This window comes from Microcebus murinus, chromosome 11 (assembly GCF_040939455.1).
Source record: "Microcebus murinus isolate Inina chromosome 11, M.murinus_Inina_mat1.0, whole genome shotgun sequence".
Lineage (NCBI taxonomy): Eukaryota > Metazoa > Chordata > Mammalia > Primates > Cheirogaleidae > Microcebus > Microcebus murinus.
The window spans coordinates 48,327,048-48,340,645 of record NC_134114.1 but is presented as its reverse complement, the minus strand read 5'-3'; the positions used below and the strand labels follow the sequence as shown (position 1 = coordinate 48,340,645).

Sequence of the window (13,598 nt, the reverse complement as noted above, 5' to 3'; positions counted from 1 at the left end):
CACTCACCAGGCTGGCCGTGAGCAAGGGCGCCGACTGGCCCAGGGCCTGGCTGCGCATGCGCACGAGGTTGGACGTCTCCGCCGAGGCTGGCCAGGCCTGTCCCGCCGCCGGGTTCGGAAGGAGGTACCTCCCTGTTGGGGTTAAAGAGAAGACAATGTAAGGGGCAGGCAGTCCCACAGCAAGGGGGGCTGGAGGGTCTTCCTTGCTATCCCTTTCTTCTGTATTTTTTTTTCTGCCATACTTGGCAATAACATTTATTAATGGCAACCAGAGAGCAACTGTTCTAATTAAGCCAGGCAGCTCAGTGGCAGGTTCTGACCCCAACTTCTCACGTTAACCCAGGTAAACCTCTTCATCCCCTGCAGTAGGCAGAGCTTCATCAGGATAGGATGAAGTGTTTTTTTCTGCCTGTCTGTTCCATGGGAATGTGTTGAAGATATATATATACACACATACACAAAGCATTCTCAGCATCACAGAAGTAAACGTGTTTGTCAACGTTTTGGGAAAAAAAAAAATCTTAACATTGAAAGTGATCTAGGAACCAATTAGAAAAGAACCTACAAAGTGGAGACTATGACCAACAAAAGGAAGTGGAGTTCTTTCAAGGAGAAATGGGGCTGGAGCCTCTTCTCCTCCCCTCCCCCCTGCTTCTCTCTCTGAAGTGCAGGTGACCATCCAACCGTGTCTGCGGGATACATAATCCTATCCATTTGCATAAATCAGGACATCAATGTCAATCTAGGTTCACTGAGCAATTTCCATCAACCTTGAACTCTAATATATACGTTTATGCTTTTAAAAGGCAAACAGCTGAACCAATTCACACTATTACTTCCTTGGTACATGGACTTGACTAGTATCGACACACAAGAAATGAGGCTTTTTGACTTCAGGAAAGTTCGGATGGACATGAATAGTCACAGAGTAATGAAGGTCCCTAAAAGCAGAGACATGTTTGATTTTTATCTGCTTTGCCCCAATACTAGCACAATGACGGGCCATAATAGGTGCTCAATAAATATTTATTAAATGGAGGAAGAATACGTGGGCATTTCCTTCCCAGAAAACATATAGAGACAATGAAAAGATAGCCGGCAACTCATAGAATCATTCGAGGGCCGTGGTGGCAAGGAACTCCAGCTTATTCCTCTCCAGAATAATAAGGAATTATAGTGTGTGTAGCTGGTGGCCCTGCAGCAGAGCTAACATCTGTTCCTTGTTCTACCCTCAGGCATGCACCTCCCAAGCACATCACACTGGTTAAGAACTACTACAGTACGTTAACTAGTTTACCATGACTGTGCATGCTAACTACCAAAGCACAAGAGCTGGCCGCATCTCCCCTCAATTGTCCATATTAAGAGGTCCATTGCTTTAGTTGCAGAGGAAAAAATGGCTTCTTATTCTGCCAAAAGTGCTCTTTTCACCCTCTTATTGTGTAGTGAAGGCACAGACTCTGAAGAAAAGCTAGATCTGGTTTTGAGATCGTGCCCTGTGGCGGAATGACATTGGGAGAAGGTAGTCAACCTCTCTTGGCCTTCGTTTTTCCGTCTCTAAAATAGAATGGACAGAATCGACTGTGTAGAGTTACTGAGGGTATTAGAGAATTTTATAAATAAAGCACTCAGTAAATGTTAGCTATTTAGCCGTAACAGCAGTGCAATTAAATAGTTTCTTTTTTACTTGGGACGAGTTTCTTTTCATATATAAGAAGAAAATGCAAATATATACAAACAAACCAAAACCACCTATGATCAAACCAGAGAAAACCACTATCAAATACTTTACTGATTTTCCTCCAGAGTTCCTTTCTACATATTTTCTTGCAAAAAACAGAATTATGCTGATTTTTGTCACCTGCCGCTCTCAGCCAAACCCACATAATAGATTATGACCTTTTCCAAGCAAATAAATACAGCAGATGTCAATTAACTGAAACAAACACCACCACTGAAAATTCAAATGTAATTACCCTCTGCAGTCTGATCACCATCTCAAAAACATTCAGACATATTTTTGTACAAGGAATGTTACCTTTAAAGTCTGGAGTTTTAATTTTTTCCTTGCCTGGTTCTGAAATGCAAACTAAAAGGTGAAATAAGAGAGGCTTTGAGAAACGGACCTCTTTTAGGCCCAAATGCAGGAGAGTAATGAGGAAGGGCAGGAATACTGCAGACAGCATTTAGGATTGCAGCATTAGTATTACATGAATAAATGGTTTCTTTAACATAGAAATAACTCTACTTGAAGGACATTATACTTGTTAAAAATATACCAACCTCCAGTAATCTGGATCCATAGATTTTTTTTCCTCCCTCCTATCTCTTTTCCTATATTTTATGTTTTGTGTTTTCCTTGTTCATGTTTTGGAAACAAGCATAATAGGAGACGTACAAACTACATGAGTCAAGGCTTATGTGATAGAGAGAATCTACTCTGGCCTGCTGTTCTACCCCAGGTGCTTCATTTTAAAGAAAATAAGGGTAGATATGAAAACACTTGGAGAATTTAATAATGGAAAAATGTAAAGGCCAAGTATTGTTGTCCACTAAAAAATTCTGTAAGTCAGTCCTTTTTTCCTTTAGTAGAAAATAATTATTAGACAGTCTCCCTTATAATCTCATAATGTGAGGAAATAAGTTTATTTCTGTAACTCTAGTACCTTGCATAGGGCCTGGCACTTAGTAAATGCTCAATAAATGTATGCTAACTGAAATGCAATTAAGCTATGTTATTTGAACAATACTTGATCAAATATAAATAGGAAGAATACCACTGAATAGATCACTTTCTCCAATTCCATTTGTAAGTATAACATGATGGCTAAAATACATTGAGGCCTTATTATATGCCAGGCACTGCAGCATCCTAACCACCCACTGGGGTAGATATTATCATCTCCACTTTAAACCCAGCAAGGTTACATAACTAGGCAAGGGCACATCGCTAAATAAGTGGGCAAAACCAGGACTCTGGCTCCAAAGCCCCATATACCACAGGAAAATATTCAACATACATGCTTAAAGAAAAAAGTTACAAGTTAAGATAGTATGGCTCTCTATATAAGAATATATATTATATACAGAAAGAGAAAAATCCAGAAAGAATGGAACAGAGTGATTCAAATCATACAGGCTTGGAATCAGACAAACATGGATTTGCAATCCAGTTCTGACTCATCCAAGCCTCAATATTCCCATCTCTAAGATGGGGATAGTACCTTACAAGATAGCAGATAGGATTAAATCTGGCACTTAAATCTCTCCATCTAGGACATGGAAAGCAGCCAACCAACCATCACCATTCATGTCATCATAAGACCTGCATCCTCTACCACTGCCACAGCAACAGAATAAAACATGGTAATTAGCTTCCTAGGCTGGGCCACAAAAGAAATACAAACACTAAATAACACTAAGATAATTAATATTTCTTCTTGGAAGTGACAAACAGCAAATTCCTAATTGTAGTAATCTCTGGCAGAGAAAATGGTGGGGGGGGGGTGCTGTGCTGGATTTGTAATACTTTATTTTGTTAAAGACTACCTGTGAGGAATGACAGGGTCTGCTATTATAATTCAACATAAAAGTTTAAGTGAACAATTAAGCTTTTGACTTGTGGCTTTAATAAATTTAGTGCTAAATCTTTAAAATATATCTGAAGACTGTAACAAATATTAAGTTTTGATAAAGCTGGCTGGTAGGTATATGAAGCTGTATTGAATATTTCTCTGTTATTTCTATAAATGATATTTTATAATAGTGCTTTTAATGATTCTTAGCAAAAAAAAAAAAATACGTGTTCTGCATTCTAACATGGCAAACTAGCCAGGAGCACATTCCTTCCACTCCTTAAAACGGCAGCTTCTAAGGCCCAGGTTAGGAGTCCCCCAGGGTCTCGGGGATGGTGGGGACACACCAAGGGTCCTGGGCAGGGACACAGGGAGCTGGGGGAATGGGAACAAAGAAAAATCATGAGGAACCATCATCCCAGCATCAAAGTCACAGCAACCGTGAGTGGGAGAGGGTCTGCCAGTGGGAGGGAAGAGGGAAAGCAGGAACAGGTTTCTTTATTTCCTGAATAAATCCTCAGTGCAGGAAACTCACATGCTAGGATCCTGGCTCAATGGGACCAGGCACGGTTCAGTGTCGAGTCAAACTGTGGACAGAATACAGAATCAGTGCTGGGGAGCCCAGAGAAGGGGAACCAGAGCCACGCCCCCTTTCTCCATACACTCCAAGCCACACTCGGAACACTTTAGTTGTTAAGTCTCACAGGGCACTTAAAGGCAAGCAGAAGACCACTGGTAACAAGAGATGCATGCCATCTTGTCCTCTGAAATCACTCAATTTAACACTATTGCATACATTTTATTTGTTGCTATGTCGTGTGTAAATCCAATCTTGGTCACAAGACCAAAGGTATTCCTTCAATTCCTCTGTTAGCTCACCAGCCTAACCCAAAAGACGACCCTTTGATGTTCATTAACTGATCCAGCCTTAGTCCATATTCTTATCTTACACCCTCTTCAAACTCAACAGGACATAGAGGTCTCCTTGGTAATGGCAAAAATTAATCGCTTCAGTTGTGGTTGACGTTAATGTCAGACTACTGAGTTCCAACTGTGAACTCCAAAACTGATCCCCCATCACTTACCATCATGAACTTCTCTCCAAACCTCAGGTTCCTCAGTTATAAATCAGAGGTAAACTTACAGGGTTGTTGTAAAATCTAAATTATAGAATGAACACTCAAATATAAGCTTAAAAAAATACCAAAAGCTACCTACCCAACACACATCAGATTATAAAGTGAGCAAGAAATAAAATTTTGTTAAGCCACTCTAAAAAAATAAATTAGGAAGCATTTATACACATATGCCATTAAATGTTTAAATCCTATGATGGGTTATGTTTTAAATGTCATTATTCTTGCATAGGTCTTATCCTAAGGAATCATATGAATGTTACAAATTAGAGGGTCTGTTAGCACAACACATGGGATATGTTTTATTCCTGCCTAGACCCCCATTAGAGTTAATAGGGAAAAGAGGACAACAGATGGATTTAAGGGAGTCATTAAAAGGCACAAACATAGTGCCATACTTGGTGGTGATTACATCAAACTTTATATGAATTCGCTTTCTGATGACTACCAAGAGCCTCTAAAAAGTGTGTTGCTCATGTAGTCATGCATCATTTGCTGCCTACAATTTAAGAAAATTAGCATCTGTCAATGGCATTATTCAGCTGCACAGGGTGGAAACTAATGAATAATACCATTTCCAATTTGTAAGAGAGGTGAGCTTGCCTAGCAATCTGGCTGCTCTATTTTAATACTGAATCGAGCTTGTTGTCAAAACTAGAACTTTGATCAGCTCTGTGCTCTTTGGAAACATGTTTCTAAAATTCTACTGTGCTTATTAAGACATTTATCAAATATTTTCTACTGACATAAACTGGAAATTTAGAGGCAATGGAAATCGGTATTAAAGCTGGAATCAATTGGTCAGAATGAAACAAGAACCTGTCAGGTCAGGTTTCAACCATAGCTGGGTTGTTTGAATGGGTTTTTTTTTATACTGGTTACTGTTACTGTTTTAGCCATGTGACCTTTACTTAAAGAGTTTTGTAGCCTTTTATGGTTATATGTATGTTAAAACAGATTACTGAGCCTAGACCCAGATCGTGCCTTGGTTCTACAGAGGCTACATATGACCTGTTCTGGAATGTGTTTTCCTTTGTTTCCATCCTGAATTCCAAGAAAAAAGTAGGAACTTCATAAAGGCATGTTTTCGAACATGAGATACATGCTTTCAAAGCACCCCAAAACTAGAAGTATCCCTGTGAAGTAGGAAAATACCAAGTCAGCAATAATTTTAGCAGAATGGCCATATAAAGAATTAAATATAGCCTGTGGAGATCTACTTTATCATTGGGGAATAGTGGTTCCTGACTTTGAAAGCTTCCATTAAAAAAAGTTCCGTATCACCTGAAGTGCAACATAGATTTAGTAGTCAGTGCACAGTCTTACATTTTGGGTTATTTCTCTTGGACCACAGACAGAACTTCAAAGGAAAAATAAGACCTAATAACTTCATAACAAAGCACTCCCTCAATATGACTTCTGGTGCTCAGTTTGCACATGAGAACTCAGAAGAAGTCTGTTCATCTCTCTCAAGTACCAACCAGGAACAAAGGGATGCTGAGGGGGCCTGTATGTTGCCATCAAGGGTTTTGGGGGAGGTAGGAGAGCCACATAAGGGGTGGAGGGAGAACAGGGGTGGCATTACAGAGGCTGCGGGGCTGGGAACAAAAAGATCAATGGCAAGCTGGCAACTTCGCCAGTGCCACGAGCAGGCAGATGGTGCCACATGCTCTGTTGTAAGAACTTATTCTTCTCTCATCCTGTATCTCCAGCTGGTTTTGACTACCAGCCTGCTGCTCACCTGAACATCTACTGAAGCTCTCACAGCAGCTCCCAGAAAGTTCGCAGCCACCGCTAAACTGAGAGGAGGGATGTCCCCACCATTTTACCTCCTAGTAAAGTCTCCCTTGCTTAATCTCACTTCTGGGTATATACACAAAGGAAGTGAGATCAGGGGCTTGAACAGGTATTTGTACATTCATGTTCTTAGCAGCATTATTCACAATAGCCAAAAGGTGGAAGCAACCCAAGTGTTCATTAAGGGATGAAGGGATATACAAAACATGATGTATATACATTCAATGGAATATTATTCAGCCTTAAAAAAGGAAATTCTGACTTGTGCTCCAACATGGATGAACCTCAATGACATTATGCTAAATGAAATAAGCCAGTCACAGAAGGCCAGATGCTATATGATTCCATTCACAGAAGGTACCTGAAATAGTAAAATTCACTGAGATGGAAAGTATAACAGTGGTTTCCAGGTGCTGGGGGAAGGAGGAAACAGACTTCTTATTTAATGGGTCCAGAGTTTCATTTAGGATGATGGAAAAATTCTGCAGATAGATAGTGGTGACAGTTGTACTTAATGTCACTAAATTGTACACTTAAAAATGGTTAAAGGGGTAAAAAAAATTATGTATATTTTATGACAATATTAAAAAAAAAACCTTCCCTTGCTTGGCTAAAATCACTGCATCTCACAGAGGAAAAAATAAGGGGATCCTTTTTGTTGTCCGAAGGAGGTAACCATATTAATGACATCAGCACCTGCTTTTGCAAATTACATGTAATAACTTAAGCCATTCCAGTCATTTGTAAGTGAGGAGAGGTGAGTTTTTAAAGAACCCACTGCACTTTAGAAATGAAGAAAGGGTAAAGACCGTGATAAGTCACCTGCCGAATCTGGTCAGAATCCATGACTCAGCAGCCATCACCCAATTCCATCATCGCCCAGAGATTCCTCTTCTACGCCCCATTGCTCACTCATAAACATTTGTTCCCTGGTCGCTGTGGCTCTCGTCCTCCCGGGCAATTACAGCCTCCCTTTATTCATCTTCAGCAGTGCTACTGCAACATCTTCCCGCTCACATGGGTGACTGACTTCCAATTTCTTGTCCTCCTTGCAAAAGAATGACTATACCCAGACAGCACCAACAATGCTGCTAAATCATTCTTAATGGCATAAATATAATTTGAGAAACCAAGAGACCTGTGACCAGAGAGTGCAGAAGTTCACTGACTCCTATATTGAGCTGCTATGCTAGCTTAAAAAAAAAAAAAAAAAAAAAAGTGGTGTGTGTTTACTAACACAAGAGAAGTCCGAAGCAGAACCTTGACCCTCAGTCCTTAATGACATCGCTGCCTACTAGCCAGGGGGCTCCAGTGGGTGAGGAAACTGGAGGCTGAATCAAGAGACCACGTGTATCTCTTGGAAGGCTGGGATTCAGAGCAGGATGACACCAATGGAGCATCTACATCTTAATCAAATTAACCACCTGGTTTGCTACAAGACTCTATTTTTTTGTTGTTTTTTGGCTAAACTCCTGTTTTGCCACTAGACTCAAAACTACCAGAGATGCCAAATTTCGCTCTTTAGAATATTATCACTGGTATTCTACATTTAACATAAAATGGCATGGCAACATTACCAATTACAAAAGCCTAGAGACAAAGTCAGAGGAATACTTAAAGAGGAAGCAAGGGGAGCAGGTATCAGAGGTTAACAGTTTCTTCAGGGCAAGTCCAGACAGACTAGGTACCTGACAAGTGTTCTAAGGCTGTGGTCCTAAACCCCCAAGGGGACAACCTGAGCTCTGCACCACCCTCTCCCCACTCATGACACCCCAACTCCCCATCCCCACTCTGTGGAAAAACTGTCTTCCATGAAAATGGCCCCTGGTGCCAAAAAGGCTGGGGAACACTGCTTTAAGGAGTCACTAAAGCCCAATTCCATGGTGAGAGAGCTAGGGACCAGTGAAAAGTAACAGAAAGTATATGTCTACAATACAGAAGTCAAAGCCTTTGCACAAACCATGAGGCTAAGGAGCAGAACCTCATGCTGCCACTGCCAATGTCAACCACAGATGCAATCTTAAGTCAAAAATATGTTTCTATCATTACAAGTATATCACTGTCTCTTGGTGTACCAATACCAGCGAATTCTCCTGTTCAGTAATGAGACCCAGCCCTGGCCACCAACTCCCTGTTGCACCTAGACTACCAAGGCAGTCACTCTTCAGGTGGTGGCTGTCTGGATTTAAAATTCTTATCAAAAAATAAATAATGGTTTGGCCCTAAAACTCCAGTTGCATAAACCAAAGGCTAATGTGACAACTTAAAATCGATTTTTAAAAGAAGTATTAAATAGAGCCTACTCTAATGAGAACACAGCAACAAGACTCTGACCCCAAGCGGTGTTGCTTGGAATGAAGGAATGTCTGAACGAGGGCACCCAAGGAGCTGGGTGGTGGTGGTGTCTGAGTGACGCTGGGCAGAGGTCAGAGTTAACATCTGCAATCTGGCCTCCCTCAATTCGCGTATTGAAATATAATTCAGTAGAATGAATTGCTAGACATGTCTAAACCCCCTGGGAAATGACAGATATTGATGAATGCTGCTGGCAAGATATATGGAAGGAAACGGCAAATAAATGGAACCATTTTTTCTCAGAGTCATTTTGTGGATGTGTGGAGCAGCTGTTAAACTACTTGTCAGCTCCCTCTTCTGTCTTCTCCTCCTTCCTCTCCCCATCTGCCTCCTCTACACCTTTCTAAAACCTCCCTGAGGACCAGGCCTTCGCCCTCTTGAAAACAATAATCAAATGAGTAACAGTCATCTCCTCTTCCTCCCCATCATACTCTGACTTCTCAACCCAGTTAGTGCAATCCTTCCCAAAACTTCACTCCATCTAAATGTGTTTGCTGCCCCTCCCAATCCTAGAAAGACCCTAAATTTCCAAACTTGTGAGAACAAACTGTTGATTTCAAGTCCATCTTCATCACCAAGCCACAGGCATGAAGTTCAATTCCTGGATTCAAACCCTGACTACTATCGTGTAGTAGTAGCTGTGTGAGTTTGGTCAGGCTTCTTAACCTTATAAAGCCTTTGTTCACAGAGACATTCTGCCAAATGCCGATGATACCAACCCTATGAGGTGATCGTGAGAACTAATTCAGAATGTAAATAAAGAGCCTACAGTACCATCTGGCAAACAGAAGGCCTGCAATAAACAATGACTTATTATCCCCTGTACTTTCCACAGCTAAATAGCTCTTTCTGGCAGGGGTCCTCCTGTTTGGTGTCATCTTCAGACCAGATCAAATTCTCTCCAGCACTGGGCACTTGGTAATACCTGGTTCTTGCTCCATCCACCAGGTAGACTCAGGAACAGAGAGTGGGGGAAGCAATCAGACCTGAGTTTGCATCCTGGTTTCACCATTTATGAGCTAGGGAGCCTGAATAAATTACTTTTCCTCTCTCAGCTTCCATTTCCTCACTTCTTGTGATGGTGATAGAAGGTAACACATGCGAAGAGCCAGGCACAGTGCTGAACACATGGTCTGTGGTGATTCAGGTCCACCTCCAGGACATCTTACCCATTTTGGCCCCACTGGCATTGAATCCACAGCCATGGGTACGACCAGCCTTACCCTCCCCCAGCACACCACCTGCTTCTACGTGGGGGTGCATCGTACAGAGCGCCATGTACTTCTGCACACAATACACTCCACTACATCTTAAACTCAGTGCAGACTGGGACTGCATCTCATCTGTCTTTGTAGCCCCTCGTCACACCTAGCACAATGACTCACATGTGGAAAACACTGGGCTTTTGCAGAATCAGATACTTAAGTCTGTGCATATGGACTTTCCATTCTGTCTCTCATTTATAGTTCTCCCAGGGATCATATTTTCCCATTATTTAGTTCCACACTACCTAGAATATTCCAGTTTGGTTCAATTGCTTTATAATGATAACAATAATGAAAAAGACTCCCAGGCCTTCAACTTGATCTGGAAGAGACCACGTCACTTCTTCTGGCTTTGATTTTCTCTTCTAAAAACCACCTCCAACGGAGTCCACCAACCCCACAATATAACGTGTATATTTTTGAAGTAAGCTGATTAACCTCAACACAGGAGGGGACAATTTATACGCAATATCTTACTTTTTGAAGAAATTATGAATCCTACCTCAATAACAGTCTTTTGCACACCAATATGCTTTGATCGATGCACCCAAATGTCACCGGCAGCCCTGAGACACTAAATATTTCTGACAACTGCCCTACATCTAAACCATTCTGACAGAGGCCAAGGAGGGATTAGGAACCAGGAGTTTTGCAAGAGAAACAAAAAGAACAAAAGCAGCCATAGAGGGGATAAAATACATTCCATATCACAATCTAAGCAGAAATTTCCAGACAAGTCCAAATCTCCTAACACGTTCTCTATTTTTACAAGGAAATGTCTATATACAGACTAATTCATGTAATCGTGTATTTTCACAAAAATTTCCATGGAATAGTTTCTAGTTCCATGCAGGGTCTATTCCAGTAGGTTTCAAATTCTTCCTTCTCCTCAATATCAACATCTGAATATGTTCCCTAAAGAATATAATATTTTTGTCTTAAGAAATGCTCATTAATATTGACCTATGAATAAGCTAAAAATCTAGACTATCACCACAAAATATTCCTTCAAAACTACCACACACTAGATCCCCTCCAGCACCTCCAAATGGCCAGCTGTACGAGGTCCTATTTCTGGGATGAGAGATCTCAATCAGGCACCATAAATGCTGCTCTCTCACCCTTACCAGGAAAGTTAGTTAATGCCCACTCTACCTGGTTTCGAAACAAGAGGATCTAGGAACCACTGTTATTCAACCCTGTACCCCGAATTAAAGCTTAACAAATCGCTAAGTGCTTTACAAAACATAACAGTGTCCTTGTTTTTAAGAAAAGAGAAATTAAAGCCAAGATCAGCATCACGAATGCCTCAGCTCTGCTTTAACATTAATGGCACGTGTAGGGCTGGAATCCCGCCTTTCCATTTCTAGTCTCTCATTTAGCCACTGACTACTTCTGAAAGCTCAGATGACATTAAGTAACCGACATTAAGTAACCGTGAGCTCCCAGGTCAGGGCCTCATGCTTTACAGGAACAGTTTTGCCAGGCTACTTAGCATGCCTTTTTAGAGAATCCAGCTGTGCTCATGGGGAAATCAGTGGGCTGAGGTGGGGGAGGTAGTCATCTGGTTGCTCCAATCACCCTCCAAATGGTCCTCTCTCAAGCTTGAAAGCTTGATCATTTTCTTCTAGCCATTCCATTAAATGCAGTTAATCTCCCATTATTTGAATCCACAGAAAGTACTGTGACTACTAAAGGCATCCTAAGAGGGCACACAGACTTCCATACGCCCGAGAGTGCAGTCTATCACGTATCAGATCTGCTTGGGTCATCTGCAAAGATGGTCCTGACTCCAGTGTGACTAAGCAGCCAGTAGGGGGAAAAACTCCCCAAGAAAAGGGTATCAAACTAATGTCTATATGCAGTGCCTCTAAACCCTTGCCATTCATACCATGCAGGCACCTGTGAGACAACATGTCTGATAATGCCTAGGTACACAACCATTCCAGTATTTACTGATCCAGCCAGATTTAGCAAATGAAAACACGGGAAGCCTAAAAATATTTGAATTCAAATAGATCTGAGTATGTATGCCCCAAATACTGCATTGGACATATGTATACTTAAATTATGATTAGTTGTTTATGTGAATTAAAATTTAACTGTCCAAAGTTTTATCTGGTAACTATATTTGTATTTGCAATACATGAGGCTTTGCTTTGAGGATACAAGGAAAAAGTCCTAAAGGAATTTATAAACTAGCAAAAGGGATGACAGGTACACAAATAATTGAAAGTAAAAGTGATCTATTCTTTAAGAATGATATAAGATGGTATCAAGGGAGAAAGAGAAAAGTGGAAGAGTCATCTAAAGTAGCTTAAAGGTATCTGGAATGCAATTTGAATGTAGAAAGGAGCTTTAAAGACCATGTGCTGTATTTCCATTTTATCCAGCTAAGGGGAGGGGGCAACAACATTCATCACCCTGGGTGTGTGCATGATGGATTATTCCCCCCTATTTTTTATGTTATTTATATATACCATTACAGCCAAAAGCCAGCAAAATAAGCAAAATCAAAACAAAATACTTTGCACTGAGGTTTCTGGCAACCAAGGCAAAGACAGGAATAGTAGGTTATCCAGCTCCCATTATTTAACAAAAGAAAGAATTCAAATTTATCAGACCATTTGAACCCTTGTTTCTGAGCTCAGAGAAATTCGTTTAAGAGGTTTTAAAGGTCAATGACGTAACTATTACTATTCTTCAGAGTAACTTAGGACAGAAATACAAGCATATCCTACGTTATTGGGACACTAAACAAAAACCAAGGGTGCAATGTGGTGAGTGCATGCATACAGGGAAACATGTAATGTCCATACATGTTACTTTACATACATGCCTCTCCTTTGCAGGGACCAGGGAGCTGGAAGCTGCACTACTTCATGCAAAATCCTTCTTAAAGTCGAATTTGGTGCAGCATTAATAATTTATAGCGATCATACACGAAATACCTAAGACTGAGTTAATTTATAAAGAACAAAAATCTATTTCTCACAGTTCTGGAGGCTGGAAGTTCAAGATCAAGGTGCCGGCATCTGGTCTGGTGAGGGCCTTCTTGCTGCCTCATCGGCAGAAGTTGGAACAGCAAGTTTACCAAACACAGCTTACCAAACACTGCTGCGTGAAGTGTCTTTTAAAAGGGCCATAATCCCATTAACAAGGAGCAGCCCTGATAGCCTAATCACCTCTTAAAGGCCCACTTCTAAACACTATCAAATTGGCAGCCCCTCAATTTAGGAGGAGACACATTCAAACCACAGCATTATTCCACCTGTGTTCTTATTCAGGCGGAAACAGACATTTAAATGATATTGTTCTCCCCTTGACAAGTTTTTCCCCAGTGGGCAAGTCAGCAATGAGTTAAAAGCAAGGAGGGGACTTACCCTCCGCTCTCCCTTCAGGCCCAGGTCTGATGCAGGTGCCTGAGACAGTACTGTCAAAGAACAGAGAAATTATATGGCTAGGCAGAC

The 13,598-nt window shown here is 41.1% G+C and overlaps 1 protein-coding gene across 5 annotated transcripts in view; it reads right to left on the bottom strand.

Moving 5' to 3' along the window:
- MAST4 (microtubule associated serine/threonine kinase family member 4) overlaps positions 1–13,598 on the bottom strand; it is a 516,707-nt gene that overhangs the window by 354,920 nt on the left and 148,189 nt on the right. For all 5 annotated transcript variants that reach the window (XM_076008062.1, XM_076008063.1, XM_012784115.2 and 2 more), the window contains exon 3: positions 8–132. In XM_076008062.1, the coding sequence (XP_075864177.1) occupies positions 8–132 (125 nt within the window). The remainder of the gene's footprint in view (positions 1–7; positions 133–13,598) is intronic.